Below are 16,594 nucleotides of genomic sequence, written 5' to 3' on the forward strand. Positions count from 1 at the left end.
GCTGAGTCCTTGAGCTGCTCCCAGCCATTCCTGCCCCAACCTTGTTTCTCAGGGCGCCCAGATGAGGAGGGAGTTGGCATCGCTGCCCACCCTGCATGTTCCCAAGCTTTCGCTGCCCAAGGACAGGCAAGGGGACGAGGTGGTTTCCAGCTCATTGTATCGCAAGACCAGCCGGCTGCTGGAGACCCTCTACCAGATGAGTGCCAATGCCCAGGTGGTAGACATCACACGGCGGAAGGCAGGTGCGCCGTGGGGCCCGGAGCAATGGCGGGGGGTCCCTCGCCTTCCTCCTTTCCTTCACCGCTCTCCCCGTCCTCTTGCAGTGGGCAGTCCAGCAGCTCAGCTCCTGGAGCAGACAACCCGCCTGGCATCCCTCAGTGAAGCCATCGAGAAGCTGAAGGTAGTCCCGTGTGTGTGTGTCTGTTTGTGTCTGAGGGTGCAGCTCTTTCCAAGGGGGGGAAGGGCAGGGGGGGCAGCTTCTCACTCTGTTCTGACCTCCTACAAAAACAGTGGGAAGCCCCCCAATGTTTTACATCGGAGGCATCCAAATGTGGCCACTTTATGTCTTGTGGGTTTCAATCCCAGCCTAGCTGGCTGAGGAATTCTGGGAGTTGAAGACCACAAGGTTTAAAAATTGCCAAGCTTGGAAGGCCCCCATTTTAGGCCTTAGGCTGCTCCAGAGCGACCACTGTGCTTCCCCTCTGCTCCAGGATGAAGTCAGGAAGGAGACGATCCTGCAGCGCCCCGGGGCCAGCATCCCTACGGACTTTGGCACGTTCCCCTCAGTGCCCTTCCTGAAGGTGGGCTTCTTCTACCCGGGGCCAGGAAGGGAGGTGGTGGGGAAGCTGCTGCCAGGCCTCCTGGCATTCCTCCGCCTGCTCTTCTTTCCCCTCCAGGCCAAAGAGGAGGAGAAGGACAGCGCCGTCTACGTCGGCCGCGTGACCTTCCCCTGCCAGCCGGGCCACGGGCAGAGGCACAAGCTGGTGCTGACACCGGAGCAGCTGCACAAACTCCACAGCCGGCTGATCTCTTAGGAGAGCCGGCTGCCTCTGTCCTGCCCTGCCCCTCCCCGTCGTGCCTGGCACCACTGCTCCCCTTCCCGGAGGGGGAGTCAGTGTTTGTGGTGACACAGAGGGTGGCTTTCATGGAGAGGAGATGCTCTTCCGTGCCCCTTCACAGCCTTTCTTTTCCTCTGCGGTTTTGGTTAAGGATCTCAAACAGGTTTCCAGGTGGGAAGAGCCCAGGGATCTACAAGCACTACAAAATGGATCCTTTCTTGCATGTTGACTTCCTTGGAGGACTAGAGATAAATCAATAAAGCTTTCTGGAACCCCACCTGAGCTGTAGCTTCCTCATTCAGGTGTTGGATTGCAGAGGCCAAGGCCTCCCTCGCTGTCCCTTGGCTGCTCTTCCTCCCCCTGGCCACAGCTGGGCCCTCTACCCCTGCTGGGGGTGTGGCCCCCACATTTCATTCAGTTAAGCGTCTTGGTGCACATGAAAGCACATAGCTGCAATTATCCTGGCCAAGGGTGGCCTTGCCCGGTTTATGGCTTTGCTGGGGGGAGGGCGGGCTTGCAAGTAGGTTTTTTTTTCCATAAAAAAGTTTTATTTTTACAATCGTATCAAACAGCTCATCCAATGTACAGTTATATACAATTAGTCGGGCTTGCCCAGTCACCACCCCCCTTTTTAACACTCTTTACCTTCTTCTACTTTCCAGACCTTCCTCTCCTTCTCTTATCTACATCCTCTCCTCCCTCCACCTTAACACCTTCCTTCTCCCTCTTCTACCCCTCTTCCTTCCTCTTCTCCTCTTTCCTACCTCCTACTCTCTCCTTTTTTCTCCCTCCCCACTGTTCTAAAATGGTAACTGGGCAGACCCGACCCTACATTGATTATATTTACACATCTTCAGTAATCCCTGTACATTAACCGTCACTCCATCCTCTACCCTCAACCCCCCAATTCCCCTCCCCCTTACCCCCCACCCCGACTTCCCAGAACAAAATGCAAGGTATCAAAACTAACAATCATAATCCAAAGTAATTCCTAAATTATAATCTCTAGTCACCCCACACATAATCACTCTCTCAATTCCCCTCTCCTTCAGAAATATATCTAATACAAAATATTTCCTAAATTTACTCATATGCTATTCGATATTTTTTTATCTGATACTTATTTTGAATATAATCAATCCACATTTCCCATTCTAAAATATATTTTTCTTGTGTATAGTCTTTCAAATAAGCAGAAATTTTTGCCATTTCTGCCAGATTTGATACTTTGAGTGTCCATTCTTCAATTGTAGGTAATTCTTCTTTCTTCCAATATTGAGCAATCAAAAGTCTTGCGGCTGTTATTAAGTTCAAAATCAATTTAGCCTCTATAGTTGTACAATCCATAATTATTCCTAGTAGAAAGAACTTTCAAGTAGTTCTTTATACACACAGCTGGTTTGGAGAGGTGGGGTTCTGTTGTTGCCGGTTCTCTGAAGTACTCAAAATTTCCGCTCCCGGTTCTCCAGAATGCCATTTGCCTCGGATGGGAGGGGGGCCCTTGCTCCTGGGTCACCCGAGTATGGAACAGGGCCAGTCGAGCCCCTCCCCGGCCCCCTTGGCCCGACTCCAGCGCCCGGCCTCTCAATTGGCCTCTGCGCTCAGGCCACCCAGACGGAAGTTATCATTTACCCTGAAAACCCAGCCGGCCACACGGGATGGCTGCGGATAAATGACCGGATAGGCCTTAAACGGCCCTTTTCCCTCCAAACTGGGACATTACTTGAACGTCGCCCTTTTGGGACGAGGCTGAGGAAATGGTCTCCTGCGGCTTCTGGTTCCTCCTCTCGGCCGCTCTCTCCGCCCACCGGGGCTGGAGGTGGAAGCGCCGCCCCCCCCCCCACTTTCCCTGGCCGGACGGGGCCCTTCAGCCACCGGAACCACGCAGGGCGCATCTTTCGCGCCGCCTCCGCCGCCCAAGCAGCACCGCTCTCGGTTCCCGGCCGCCTCGCCCGCCCCCCCTCCCTCCCAGCCCCGAGAGGCCGCGGGGGGGGGGGCCGCGGGCACAGGCACGGGGTCTCCCGGCAGGGGCCGCATCCCAGCCCCCCCAGGCCGGCGCCCATTGGCCGCCGAGGCATCCTTGTCTCCGCCCCTTGACTCGGCTGGCTCGGCGACGGGAGCTGCCGAGAGGGCGGAAGGGGCGGGCGGCCCGCGGGGAGCGTTTCCGGCTGCGTGGGACGGGAGCGGGCGGCCTTTTCCTCGGCAGCAGCCATGGTGGGGGGGCGGGCGGCGCGTCTGGGCCCCTCCGGGATTTCCCCCCCCGCCTTCCCTCCCCTGCCCCCCCCACGCCTGACGCCCCCCCTCCCGGTGTCCCCCGCAGGTGCAGCTGCACGTGCTGTTCGAGCACGCGGCGGGCTACGCGCTGCTGGCGGTGCGGCCGACGGAGGAGGTGCAGCTGCTGCAGCCGCAGGTGGAGGAGAGCGCGCTGAGCCTGGGCCGCTTCCTGGCGCTGGTGCGCCTCGAGGCCTTCGCGCCCTTCCGCTCGGCCCAGGCCGCGCTGGAGAACATCAACGCCGTCTCGGAGGGTGAGCGGGGCCGGGGACGAGGCTGGCTGGCTGGCTGGGGAATGGACGGGGCAGGTTGCGGGTTCCGGCCTTGACGGGCTCCGGCCAACCCCGCAGGGCTGCTGCACGAGGACCTGCGGCTGCTGCTGGAGACGAGCCTGCCGGCCAAGAAGAAGAAGGTCCTGCTGGGCGTCGGCGACCCCAAGATCGGCGCCGCCATCCAGGAGGAGCTGGGCTACCCGTGCCAGGCGGGCGGCGTCGTGGCCGAGCTCTCGCGAGGTGAGCGGGGAGGGGGGGTCGCTGGGGAGGAGGAGGAGGGGGGCAGCGTGGCCGGAGCCCTGACGACCCCCCCTCCCCCCCCCCCGCAGGGATCCGCCTCCACTTTCACAGCCTGATCAAGGGCCTGACCGCCCAGGCCGCCTCCAAGGCCCAGCTGGGGCTCGGACACAGCTACTCTCGGGCCAAGGTGAAGTTCAACGTCAACCGGGTGGACAACATGATCATCCAATCCATCAGCCTCCTGGACCAGCTGGATAAGGACATCAACACCTTCTCCATGCGGGTCAGGTGAGCCGGCCGCCCTCCTTTTGGAGGGGGGGTGTCTGCAGTGGGTCTGGCTGGGCTTTCCTGCCTCCTTCAGCTTACCACAGGCAGCTGGGCCACCACCGCTGGCTGTATAGAAAGGGGAGGCACAGCAAAGGGCCCTCCGTACACCCCAGCCGGGCCGCCCCGTGCCTGAGTTGTTTGGTTTGTGAGGGCACAAGCTTCCCTTGCGCAACAGGGGAGGAAAAGGCACACGAGCGTGGCTCCCTTTGGGGTCTCACGCTTGTCTCTTTGTGGCGTAGAGAGTGGTACGGCTATCACTTCCCAGAGTTGATCAAGATTGTGAGCGACAACTACACCTACTGCCGCTTGGCCAAGCTAATCGGGAATCGCAAGGAGCTGAGCGAGGAAAGCCTGGAGGCTTTGGAGGAAATTGTCATGGACAGCGCCAAGGCCCAAGCCATTCTGGACGCCTCCCGCTCCTCCATGGGTCAGTGGCAAGAGGGGATGAGAAGGGTGGAGGCAGCATTTTACTGGGGTTTGTCAGAGAATAAGCCTTCCTTCAAGGAGTGGTCAGTAATTTACACAACCATGTGGTTGGTCAGCACACGATACCGATTTTAAAACTACTATTTGATGTATCTGTAGGAAAGCGCACAGCTTGTCCTATAAAGGAGAACTGTAGGCGAGAGGGCTCAGTTGCCTGCCTGTTTGAACACACACACACACACACCAGAATAAGAGCTAGAGTTCCCTATGGCCATGTCCAGCCAGCTGTAATATAAAGCCTATAAAGTTCTGGGTCCTTTGCAGGCCATGTGCTGCATCCTGGCTGAGTTGCTTGCCCTCGGTCAGGGTCCTTTTCCCTCTCCCCAACTCTGGTTCCTTTACAGGAATGGACATCTCACCCATTGACCTCATTAACATCGAGAGCTTCTCCAGCCGGGTCATCTCCCTCTCGGAGTATCGCAAAGGTTTGCAGGAGTATCTCCGCTCCAAAATGAACCAGGTGGCTCCCAGCCTCTCGGCCTTAATTGGAGAAGTGGTGAGTGGTTTGCGGCCTTTGGGCTGCAAGTAAGGTTGATTGGGGCAGTTTTTTGCTTGCGTACCTATGTTGTATGGAGGGCTCTCTGGCTGCAGACATGATGTGTATTTGAATCTGTCAATCCACTGAATCTCAGTGCTGAAACCTATGAATGCTGATCTGGGCCAGGGAAGAAAGGCAACACTTGGCCTCTCCTGGCTGCCTGGACAGGAGGAGAGGGGGCTAATTTGGGGTTTAGGACACTGAAGGCTTGGGGGGCAGAGCAGTGGCTGGAGTTCTTGATGGGCTCTTTGCCTTTGCGCTCATAAGTTTTCTCATTGCTTTGATCAGAGTTCAGTTTTTTGTGGCCAGCCATTTAGATTTACTAGGGCAAGAAATAAACCAGTCTGTTCTCTTTGCACAGGTGGGAGCTCGTCTCATCTCCCATGCAGGCAGTTTGACCAATCTGGCCAAGTACCCAGCCTCGACAGTTCAGATCCTGGGGGCAGAGAAGGCCCTCTTCAGGTAATCCTCTGGAGGGCTGGAATGCTGCCCCCCCCCGGGTCATCTTAACAGTGACCAAGCACTGCTGCTGGGTTATACCCGCAGCCAGTTTTCCCCTCCCATGGGGATGGCCAACCCGGTGCCACAGAGATAATCTACCTGGTTGTCTCCTGCCCTACAGGGCCCTGAAGACCCGGGGAAACACTCCCAAGTACGGCCTGATATTTCACTCCACCTTCATTGGGCGAGCAGCAGCCAAGAACAAGGGGCGCATCTCTCGCTACTTGGCCAACAAGTGCACCATCGCATCTCGCATCGACTGCTTCTCAGGTGGGCTGCAGAAGCTTCCAGAGCCCCCTTCCCTTTGCTAGAGGGGAAGGGAGCCAGCACAGGTGCCACTCGCCAACATGCGTTCTGCCTTTGCCATGATGGTTACATTTTTCGTCAGCAGCATTTCACGCACAGTGAATGTTGACATCGAAATATCTGAGCAAAGGCAGCAGTTGGAGGGTCTTTCACTGGCGGCACTTCTGGATGTGATACCCTTAGCGGCTTCAGCTCAGCCGTTGTTCTCTTTTCCTTTCCAGAAGTCCCGACCTCTGTCTTTGGAGACAAGCTGCGAGAACAGGTGGAGGAGCGCCTGGCCTTCTATGAAACCGGGGAGGTCCCTCGCAAGAACCTGGAGGTCATGAAAGAGGCTGTGGAGGAGGTGAGGGCTGAAGGGGGGCTGTGGGGGCCGCGCTGTTGGGAGTGATGAAAACTCTGAGCCTGACCAGTCTTCTCCGTGGAGGCCAAAGCTGATTTAATGAGCCTGATCCAACAAGCGCCCTTCTGATGGCGAAAGCCTGCCTGGCAAGTGGGGGAGGGTGGGGGAGTCGTGCCCCGGTGACCGTCCCCTCCCTCCACAGGCTTCAGAAGTAGCAGCTGAAATCAAAAGAAAGTTGGAGAAGAAGCAAAGGAAGAAGCAGAAGCAGGAGAAGAAGCGCTTGGAGGCTTTGGCAGCAGCCGCAGAGGCAGCAGAGATGCAGAACTCCTCGCACACAGAGTCTCCCAAACAGGTGGGGCTCCTTCCTGCCTTCTTGGCAGGTTGGGGACTGCCCGCCAGCCTTGAAGAGCCCAGGGAGCCTGCTCCCCTCCTGGAAGGCTGCCCCGAAAGTAGCAATTTGTGTTTTGTGGCGGGGTGGTTATGCATAGGAGGTTGCACTGAGGTCTCGTTGTTTTTTCACAGGAGAACGAGGTGAAGGCCAAGAGGAAGAAAAGGAAGCCCGAAGAGGTGGAGCCAGAGCCCTCCGACAACGGCCTGGCAGACGAAGAAGCACCTTTGCCTAAGAAGAAGCAGCACCGGCAGCCCCCGGTGGCAGAGGAGCCCCCAGCCCCCCAGGGGAAGAAGTCAAAGAAGAGGAAAGCCAGGGCCGAAGAAGATGACGACTAGCCTGGAGGAGTTCAGCCGATGTGAAGTCCGTCCAATTTTGCTTCTTTGAACAAAGCTTGGGGTATATTTTCCCACAACCCAGAACTTTCAAGGCAGCGAGATGGCAGACCCAGCGGGGGTGGGGGGGCAGGTCTGGTGCGGGAGGCCCGGCCCCAATGCTCCGAGTGGGATGGCAGCCATGAACGGCCGGGCTTCTCCCCAAAGGCAGAGGAAGAAAAGTGGGTCAGACCGAGACCACTCAAGGGCTCCCCATGCTGCCCCATCAGTGGGGATGGGGGCCAGCAGGAACACCTGCCGCAGGACTAAACCTGAATGGCCTTTAACTCACTCAACATAATAAAATGTGCTCCTTTTTTATACAGCAGCCCCTCCCTCATGCTCGGCCTCTTTTGGGGTGGGGGGGGGCACCAGGAGGGTCAGCTCTAACAAGGCTTCAGTCAGGAGGGCTGGGCTGGCAGCTTTCAGCTCATCCGAAATGGCTGCCCTAAGAACCAAGAGTGCTTCTCCATTGAGCAAAAAAAGCAGTTTGACTTAAGCCCCCTCCTCCTCCCACCCCCACCCCCCAGACCCTGGGGAGGAGGCAGCTTTGTGGACCGCTCAGGTGTTTTCTCCCTCCCTCTCTCTCTCTCTCTCTCACACACACACACACACACACTACCTCTGGCTTCCAGGGCTGTGCCTACCAGCCACTCCATGTATGGAAGCAATTTGTCCCTCCCATTACTCCACCAGTTGCCCCCCCCTTTTTTTGTCAGCCAAGTCTGCTCAATTGGTCTCAGTCCCTTCGCATCAGAGCTCTCGGCAAACAACTGAAAGTTGTCAGTTTGTGCGGTGTGTGTGTGTCCCATCAGTGCAGAAAACTCTCCCTCCTACTGCCTCCCTCCCCCCCCAAGTTTGCCTTTCTCAAGATGTGCCTGCTCGCGATCAGCTGGGCTCCTGTGAGCTCCAGATGTAAGAAGAACCTTGTGGAAAGCCAGCACTATTTCTCTGTCTGTTTCTCACAGCCACACTGAGCTTCTCACGGCAGAGCCAATGGCTCCTTTTATTGCATGTGCCTGGGCGAGCATGAACAGTTACAATAAATTACGAATAAATAAATGAAAAACCAAGCGGCCTGGAACTGCCACGCCAGCAGAGTTCCCTTTTAGTCCATCAGAGCTGCAATCACGGCGTGGGTGAAGTCGTCTGAGGTGGCGTAGCCCCCCATGTCTGCAGTTCGCACCTGCAAAAAGCAAAAGCAGCAGAGATGCAGCAACCCTGGGCCCATCCCTGCTGGCGGTTTGGTTGCCATAAACCCTGTGGAAGCCTTGCCAGATGTTCAGGTTGCCCGGGGGGGGGGGGGAGCCAGAGTACTGGCCTTTGCAACTGGAGGAGTCTTCCCACAGCCGAGGGGGAGGGGAGGCTGGCAAAAGCCCAGCTGAGAAAAATGCCTCTGCCCCGCCCCCTCGGCTTTTTCAAAAAACAATTACCCTGCACATTACAAGCTGGGGGGGGGCTGAGAAAGCCCCTTTAGGAGCTGGTTAAGGCAGCATGAACGTGGTGGGGGAAGCCTGGCCAATGCTCCAAGGGCCTTTTCCTCCAGGAAAGCTCCCCAAGCAGAGAGGGAGGGGGTCACTTTCTCCTGGGGAGGGCCACCAATAATCTTAGGGAGGGGCTGGCAAAGACCACGGGGCTGCCGGCCCCACAGAACAACATCTTTGCCCAGAAAGAAGACATTCAGGGGGACCAGACACCTGTCAAAACCACCTGCTGTTTCCATTACAGGCAGTCCTCAACTTACAACTGATCGCTTAGTGACCAGCCATCTTTCCAATGGTGACCTACCTGGGGGGTATTTACTTTGAAATTCCGATGGCTGCCCCCCACCCCCCCTGTCACGTGGCCACCCTCCAGGTGGTAGGCAGCCTAGCTGCAATTGTGGTTGCTTCCAGCATCCAGAGGCCACAACTCTTTCTTGCCCTGCTGACTTCCACAACCGGCCCAGAGCAGAGCAGGGGCTCACCTGACAGCTGCGGCCTCATGACTGCCACAAATAAGTTTGTGAAATTGGCTCATTCACATGAGGACCATTGTGGCTTGCAACCATAACGGGGAGACCCCACGGCAGCCATAACTCAAGGACTCCATGTAGTGGCCGGTCTAGCCCAAGAGGCACCCCGTACGTGGCACCCACTCTTCTGCCTTCAAATGTGGAGGCGTCACTCCTGATGGGAATTCTTGCACTGGGCAGTTCTCAGCCTGCCGCCCACCTTGGCCATCAGGGAAGCACCAAGGCTGCCAGCAAGCCGCTCTTCCTCTCCTGTCATGCCCAACGGAGCGTGGAGGGGGGTGGTCAGGCCCAGGGTGCGTAGGGTCTTCCTTGTGGCTTAAAGGAGCCAATCCTTCCCTTGGCACAGCCAAGAGGCACCCTGGGGGGCAGCTTAGGGTACACAGCGCCAGATGTCTTGAGGGAGACCAAGAGCAGCTCTGGGAGCATCCTGTCCCAAGGGGGTGGGAGGGAGCACTTCCTCTCCCCCAGGAGTCACCAGTGCCTGTTTTCCATCGCGGATTGCAAAGGAAATCTTCCTCCGGCTTCTCAGGAATAAATCTGCCAAGTCCCAGAGGGCAATGAGGAAGGAGATCAGGAGCCAAGTCTCCTTGAGACCCCAAGCCACACTGTGGACAAGGGCCTCCTCCAAGGCAGACCGGGGGTGGGGGGTGGGAAGGGGGCTGGGAGAGGCTTCTCTGCCACTTGAAAACCCGGCAGGGGAGGGGGGCACACTGGGCAAGCTTGCCCTCTTTTCCTGTCCAGAGAGAGGAGGCAAAGGGAGGATCTGGAAGCAGCCCTCCATGGGCCGTGGGGCTGCTCAGGGGCCCAGGTGGGGAAGGCCAGTTCTCTCAGTCACAAACCCTCCAGCCAGGACCCTGCCAGCTGCCAGGAATCTGCTAACACGGAAGAGCTGGAAGGAGCAGAGCTGGCTAAAAAATCCCTTTTATTCACAGGCAAGACAGAGAGCGCAGTCCTAGGTTACACATCACTCCCACGGGGGAGGGGCTGTTCTTCTGCAGGACCGAAAGGGGGCCAATGGTCTCCACGAGGGCCATGCTCCCCAGCCAGCTCTTCCTGAAGGCACCACTCCTGGACACACCCTTTCTGCCACAGGGGCACCCCAGAGCAGAAGGCATGCCCCCCCCACACACACCAACGGCCACCAAAGAAACTATCCCAAAGGTCCTGGACAGGCCCCACCCCCACCCCTTCCAGCTGGAGCAGACAAGACTTCTGGAGGGGGGGGAGGGGGGGAAAGGGGCAGCCTGAGCCTAGACACCATAGGGGGGGTGGAGATGGTCAATGACAGACTTGATGAAGTCCGAGGTGGTGGAATAACCACCCATGTCCTGTGTCCGCACCTACAGGGGAGGGGGAGGGGGAGGGAGAGAAGCGGTCAGACGGGGGTCCAGAGGAACCGTAGAAAGGGGACGGGGCAGATGCCCAGTGCCAGAAGCACCCAGGCTGCCCAGCCAGGCCTTCTGCCAAGGAGAAAGCGCTCCAGCCCCCCTCCGGCTGCCTCAGAACCCCCAACTCCGCCGGCTCCTCTGCAGGGCAGCCTCTCACCTTGCCCACTTTGATCACCTTCTTCACCGCATCTGAAATCATGGCCGAGTGGTGCTCCAGGCTGGTCAGAAGAGAGGAGGGATGCATCTCAGCTGGCAGGGAGGATGGCTTTCTGTCCCCTCCCTCGCTACCCTGAAAGGCAGGCCTCGAGCCCGGCAGCCCCGGCTCAGGCACCTACTTGAGATGGCGCAGCATGTTGGCCGAGGACAGCAGCATGGCTGTGGGGTTGGCGATGTTCCTCCCGACTGCCTGGGCAAAGGGGTGACGGGCCCCCTGCAAGAGGAGCAGAAAGGTCCCTGCAGGGGCCTCCCCCAGAAACACCCACTGGCCCCGGCCGCCCCCGGGGAGGGGAGGGGAGAGGAGGGAGGGGGCAGCCCAGCCTCATCCTCACCATCTCGAACACAGCAAAGTCGGCGCTGTAGCTCTCCCCTGGGACCACACCGGCCCCTCCCACCAGGCCAGCTGCCAGGTTGTCAATGATGTTGCCATACAAGTTGGGCATGACCAAGACGTCAAACTGGTAAGGATTCTGCACCAGCTGAAAAACACACCACAAGTCCTTCTGGCTCCAGGGCCTGCCTGGGCCCAATCAGGCCATACACACACACACACCACCTGGCAGCTGTGTGGCATGCAGGAAACTCTGGACAGAGCTCACCTGCCCTCCCTGAGGGGCCCTTGGAGAAGGGGGCAGAGGCTCTGCTCTGAAACCCACTGGAAGTCCAGATCCCTTCCCCCCTGGCTCCCCCACCCCCAGGAAGCATTTCAACAATGAAGCCCCCTTGTTGGGCTGGATTTCGTGCGCATCACAGCAATTCAGACATTGCCAGTTCCCCATCTCACATTGGCAGTTGCTCAGCTGCAGCTCAGAGGTGGCCTCCAAAGAGAAGCCCCCAGGAAGTCATGGCCTTGCGATGCCAACATCCCCAGCCCAGACCCCACAGCTGCTGTGTGCTGCGTATCGGAGAAAGGGGGCCTCCCCAAAGGAAGGGGTCCCAGTCCGTGTCCTTCGGGCCGTCCCTAAGCAGCACAATTGGTGGAGAGGGCTAAAGGACGCAAGTGCAGTGGCTGCTTAACAGGCCTGAGAGGGTCCCACGCCAGACTTTTCCACGTGGAAGTGAGAGGCCTGGAGTGGGAAATGACCACCTGGGGCCTGGATTTGTTCTTTTCCTCTGCAAGAGGCAAAACACGGTTTTCTGCTTTCTGAAAAAGTATCTGTGCTCCCTTCACATAAAATCAAAATCCTAGAGTTGGGAGGGGCCCCTGCCAAAGCCTCCCAGAGAGGAGGATCTCCTGCCTCTGCTCCAACACCCTTGGCAAGAGAGAGCCAGGACTAACACCAAGCCAGGCTAATAAGCCATCATTGCTGGGTCCACAGTCTGCAGAGACCCCGTTCTGACTTCCGGATCCAAACTCGAGCAAGAAGGACTGACTGGCACCCGAACCGCAAAGTATCCAGCCTATTTTTGGGTTCCAAACCACTGCCTGCCTTTCGTTTTTCCCCCTCCAATTTCCCTCGAGTGGCAAAACCACGGGGCTGCCAAACTGCTGGGAGCTCCCCAGGTTGGCCGCTGTGGAAGTAGCCCTGGCCTCGCTGGTGCAGACAGCCTCCCCCCACCTGCCTCTCCCCCCAGGCCCGAGGCAGGGCAGCCCTACCTGCATGCAGCAGTTGTCAATGATCATGGTCTCAAAGGTGATCTTGGGGTACAGCTCAGCCACCTCCTCACAGCAGCGAAGGAAGAGCCCATCCCCCAGCTTCCTGGAAGGAGGAGGAGGAGGAGAGTGAAGTTCTCACCCTGACCCGGATGGGACAGCCAAGGGCCACCCGTCTTGCCAAGAACAACCCAGCCGAGAAGGCTCAGCCTGAATCGAAGGGGCCGAACGAGCAGGCTGGGGCAGCCAGGAGGCCCAAAGCGCAGCGGCTTCTCGGCAGGCAGCAGAATCAGAAGGAATCCAAAGGCCTTGGAAGCTGCTGCGGTGGCTCTTCTGGGCAGAAGCATGGATACGGTTGACCCTACTTAGAAAGGGCCGCGAAGGACCCACGGTTGATCCTTCTTCTTCCCAGGCCCAAATTAAAATTAAAAATTAAACAGGTGGGATAAGACCTGTCCACCCTTCCAAGGCCTTTCTGTACCAGGGCAAAGGAAGAGAAAGAAGAGGGAGGGAGGCATCGTTCAGTCCATTCCAACTTCCCCAATCTCAACATGCATGGGTGTTTTTTTGACATATGGGGGTCTACAGCATGTCCTTTGACTTGTGACAATTTTGCTGCAAAGCCGGCACTTCCGTGGGCTAGCCAAAGCTGCCAGAGATCTGGGGGATCATCGGAAGGCCCTCACACCCCCCATCTCGATCCACTGAGCCAGGCAGGCTCACTTACATGATATTGGCCTTGTGCACTGCAGTGACTTTGTTCCTCCCCTTCTTGGTGGCAAAATCAAAGGCAAATTTGGCAATGCGCTGAGATTTGGCCCGCGTGATGATCTTCAGGCATTCAATGACCCCCTTTGCACTCTGAACACAGAAAGAAGCACAAGCTCTGTGGCTCATTTGAAGCCCTCCCCGCCAGCCCCAGCCCCTCACTGGAGTCAGTGGAATGGAAGCTTCCTGGGTGCCCGGCTCCCCTTGGCCTCCTCCCCCTGCACTGTCTCCATCAGGCTGGCCACTAGAAGGAGCAAAGCCCACCACTCCAGAGAGCCCACATTCTGGATCAAGGGTCTGCACGGCCCAGAAGAAAAACTCAGGGAAGCCTTCGCTCAGTACTGCACAAGAACTGCCCTCTTTCTTTGGCATTTATCTTTTCCAATTGTTTCCTCTAGATCAGGGGTCCCAAACTCCCAGGCTGCGGACTGGTAGCGGTCCACGGCCTGTTAGGAACCAGGCTGCATAACTGTAGATGAGTGATGGGCAGGCAAGCCAAGCTCCATCTGTATTCGCAGTCACTCCCCAGCCCACCACCTCTGCTCACCAGGCATCGGGTTCTCATCGGAGCACAAGCCCTACTCTAAACTGCTTGTGAAAGGAGCCTAAGTTGCACATTCCGCTCCCTCCTAGATCATGAAAAAACTGTTTCCCATTAAACTGGTCCCACTGCTGTAGATGGATCTTAGAAAGGCCACCTGGGGATCCTTAAAGCCTTAAGCGAACTATGGGAGCAAAGCCCTCTAGGTCACCTGTGGATTTGAGAGGACGCTCCCAGGTTTCTCTTCAGCCTACTGGAGATGTTTTCAAGCGGATTGACTTTATCCTGCTGGATAACTGACCTGACACCCCCACCCACCCCAGCCAGTCTATAGGTCCTCAGTGGTCCCTTTGGGCCGCGCTCCAGGTTCACTGGAGATGTCTGCAGTTCTTCCCCCGGACTCCTTTGGATGGCCCGTAACTGCAGCTGCCATCCGGAGGGGAGGGGCCGTGGCGCTCACCTCGTGCTCCAGGGAGCTGTACTCGCCCTCCGTCTGCTCACGGATGATCACCAGGTCCAGGTTGTTGTGTCGGGTTTTATAGCCAGGCAGGCTGCTCACGTGGACCACGTTGGCAAAGAGGTCAAGCTTTCGCCTGCAAGAAGGAGGCGAGGACTGGTTCTGTCCTGCATCCCTCTGCTGAGGCCCCCAGGACCAAAGGGGAGGCTGCAGGTTAGGGCGTGTGTGTGTGTGTGTGTGTGTGTGTGTGTGTGACACGTACCTGAGCCTCATGTCGTAGGAAGCCAGCTCCCCTTTGTATTCCATGGGGGTGTGGATCTTCCCTGCAAGGCCGAGAGACGGCAGGCGTGGGTGAGAAGGCCAGAGGGCAGCCAGCCGCCCTTCCTCCTCCCCACCTGGGGGTCCCCGGCGGAAGCCTCACCGATCAGGGCCACCTTGCTCTTCTGCATGGACTCCAGCACCTGCTCCAGGATCTCCTCCGAGGCCAGGTTCTGCACCTCGCTCAGGTGGTGCTCGTCGAACTGCACCGGCACGCCCGCCACCTGCACGGCACAGCGGGGGACCGAGGGGAGGGGGCGGGTAGGTAGGGCTGGACGCCGCGCTCCCCCCTCCCCTCCCCCCCTCCCCTCTTCCCCCCCCCCCGCGCTCACCTTGAAGACCTCCTTGACGGAGTGCATCAGCTCCGGGCCCACGCCGTCCCCCGGCAGCAGCGTCACCGGGAAGGCGCCCTCCGCCTGCAACGAGCGGGAGGGTCGCAAGGGGGCCCCGCCAGAGCCCCGGCCTCCCTCCCCTCCCCTCCCCCGCCGGGAGCCTCACCTGCGCCGGCCTCTGCAGAAGCGCCGCCGAGCTCGAGAGGCTCCGCAGGAGCCGCTGCAAGACAGAAAGGGCCGGGTGAGCCGTTGCCGCCGCCGCCGCACCCACGCCCGCCCGCCCGCCCGCCCGCTCGCCCGCCCGCTCGCCCGCTCACCCCGCCGGCCGAAGCTGCCCGGACGCCCTTCAGCGCTCCCGCCAGAGCCATCGTCGCCCTGGTATTTCTCCAGACACCATAGAGAACCCGGGGGGGCAGAGCGCGGCGCCTGGTCTTCCGGTTACGCAACCGGAAAGGGCTAGCTCTCAGCATCCGGGATTGGCCCTTGCGCGTCTCAATCCCCCCTCGCGGGGCACGTGATCGGGGGAATTGCGCCACTTCCGGGCTTCACTTGACTCGGAGGAGGAGGAGCCAAGCCCAGATTCTTTTTTTTCATTTGTCAACTGAGAAGGGGAGACTTCAACTCCCAGAATCCTCCAGGCGTTTCTGAGCTGGTCTGGGAGCGTCGTCTGAATGCAGCTGAAGCGCGAATCAGCTCAGCTGTCGCAGGAAGACTCCCACCAGCCCTGCAGGGACGTTTTGACTCAGGAAATGAAACTTTTCCTCCAGTAACCCTGGGGAGGGAGAAGGCGAGGCCCCCGCATCCTTGGGAAGCAGCCCCCTTCCCGGGACTCCGGCCGGTGGCTGCAGGCCAGGCGCTCCTCGGGCAGGGGTGGGCTCTGCTGCGGCCAGCTGGGCTCCCGCTCCCGCTCCCGCTGGCCGGCTGGCCCTGAAGTCGCCAGCTGTGGAGGAGCAGGGGGCGGCAAGGGCCCTCTCGGCCTCCGGGTGGGGGACCAGACAGGAGGGCTCAGGGCTGCTTCAGGTGCTCCGTCCCAACGCTCTAGAGCCCTGCACACCAGAACAACTAGACACAAGAACAGTTTTTTCCCCGCCCCCGGAATGCCATCCCTCTGCTAAACAAACCATTCCGGCAACACTGTCAAACTATTGACTAAATCTGCACTACTATAAATCTGCTCATCGTTCCCATCACCCATCTCCTTCCACTTATGACTCTGTGACTGTAACCTTGTTGCTTGTATCCTTACGATTTATATTGACTGTTTCCCTATGACTATCACTAAGTGCTGTACCTTATGAGTCTTGACGGAAGTATCTTTTCTTTTATGTACACTGAGAGCATATGCACCAAGACAAATTCCTTGTGTGTCCAATCACGCTTGGCCAATAAAGAATTCTATTCTAAACATTTGAAAAATGTTTTGAAAAAGAAGATGAAGTTCCTACCGCAATTCTTCTTATTGAAAATTATTACGGACTGTACAGTAATTGAGACTAAGCTGATTTTAAACTTAACAGCGGCAAGACTATTGATAGGACAATACTGGAAGAAAAAAGAGTTACCTACAATAGAAGAATGGATATTGAAAGTTGCTAATTTGGCTGAGATGGCTAAAATCTCAGCCTTTTTGAAAGACACTACACAATAAAAATATCTAATTGAATGGAAAAAATGGATTGAATATACGCAAAATAGATATCAGATTAAGAGATATCAGATTGCCTTTGAATGATTAGGATGTATTTATCTCTGATTTGTATGGGGGAAGTTAGGATTTGAGAAGAAGGGGAGGATTATAATTTGTGTTAGGGAAAATTTAGTGAATGAATGTTTTTTCTTTTGAACTATACCTTGTGTTTGTTCTG

At 57.6% G+C, this 16,594-nt stretch overlaps 3 protein-coding genes and 3 non-coding genes across 17 annotated transcripts in view; 5 read left to right on the top strand and 1 right to left on the bottom strand.

Annotated features, from left to right (window-relative positions):
• Positions 1–1,335, top strand: part of DCTN1 (dynactin subunit 1) — a 56,341-nt gene extending 55,006 nt beyond the window's left edge. For all 9 annotated transcript variants that reach the window (XM_058193844.1, XM_058193841.1, XM_058193843.1 and 6 more), the window contains 4 exons: positions 53–242; positions 324–400; positions 711–800; positions 897–1,335. In XM_058193844.1, coding sequence (XP_058049827.1) covers positions 53–242; positions 324–400; positions 711–800; positions 897–1,034 — 495 coding nt within the window. In that variant the 3' untranslated portion in view covers positions 1,035–1,335. The remainder of the gene's footprint in view (positions 1–52; positions 243–323; positions 401–710; positions 801–896) is intronic.
• Positions 1,336–3,136: 1,801 nt separating this feature from the next.
• Positions 3,137–7,429, top strand: NOP56 (NOP56 ribonucleoprotein). Its single transcript, XM_058193853.1, has 11 exons — positions 3,137–3,272; positions 3,379–3,583; positions 3,680–3,841; positions 3,931–4,129; positions 4,408–4,595; positions 4,999–5,150; positions 5,554–5,654; positions 5,815–5,963; positions 6,221–6,342; positions 6,542–6,691; positions 6,862–7,429. Exons 1-11 carry the CDS (start codon positions 3,270–3,272, stop codon positions 7,063–7,065), a joined length of 1,635 nt encoding a protein of 544 aa, XP_058049836.1. The 5' UTR covers positions 3,137–3,269; the 3' UTR covers positions 7,066–7,429.
• LOC131203589 (small nucleolar RNA SNORA51) lies at positions 4,191–4,327 on the top strand. The gene has a single exon (XR_009156436.1). It is a non-coding gene; the product is annotated as a small nucleolar RNA SNORA51 (small nucleolar RNA).
• Positions 6,054–6,127, top strand: LOC131203586 (small nucleolar RNA SNORD56). The gene has a single exon (XR_009156434.1). It is a non-coding gene; the product is annotated as a small nucleolar RNA SNORD56 (small nucleolar RNA).
• On the top strand, positions 6,379–6,451 carry LOC131203585 (small nucleolar RNA SNORD57). Its single transcript, XR_009156433.1, has one exon. It is a non-coding gene; the product is annotated as a small nucleolar RNA SNORD57 (small nucleolar RNA).
• Positions 7,430–7,566: 137 nt separating the features above from the next.
• On the bottom strand, positions 7,567–15,191 carry IDH3B (isocitrate dehydrogenase (NAD(+)) 3 non-catalytic subunit beta). Of its 4 annotated transcripts, none has more exons than XM_058193856.1 (12): positions 15,047–15,190; positions 14,896–14,949; positions 14,730–14,813; positions 14,501–14,621; positions 14,342–14,402; positions 14,083–14,215; positions 13,041–13,174; positions 12,317–12,419; positions 11,052–11,198; positions 10,839–10,933; positions 10,661–10,721; positions 7,567–8,287 (listed from the first exon to the last, which is right to left on the bottom strand). In XM_058193856.1, exons 1-12 carry the CDS (start codon positions 15,095–15,097, stop codon positions 8,210–8,212), a joined length of 1,122 nt encoding a protein of 373 aa, XP_058049839.1. In that variant the 5' UTR covers positions 15,098–15,190; the 3' UTR covers positions 7,567–8,209. The 4 variants fall into 4 exon arrangements, with proteins under 4 accessions (XP_058049839.1, XP_058049840.1, XP_058049838.1 ...); XM_058193855.1 differs by lacking the exon at positions 7,567–8,287 and adding an exon at positions 10,104–10,455 and having other exon boundaries at positions 15,047–15,189; XM_058193857.1 differs by lacking the exon at positions 10,839–10,933 and having other exon boundaries at positions 15,047–15,191.
• Positions 15,192–16,594: the final 1,403 nt, after the last annotated feature.

The sequence above is a fragment of the Ahaetulla prasina genome, chromosome 8, assembly GCF_028640845.1.
Source record: "Ahaetulla prasina isolate Xishuangbanna chromosome 8, ASM2864084v1, whole genome shotgun sequence".
Lineage (NCBI taxonomy): Eukaryota > Metazoa > Chordata > Lepidosauria > Squamata > Colubridae > Ahaetulla > Ahaetulla prasina.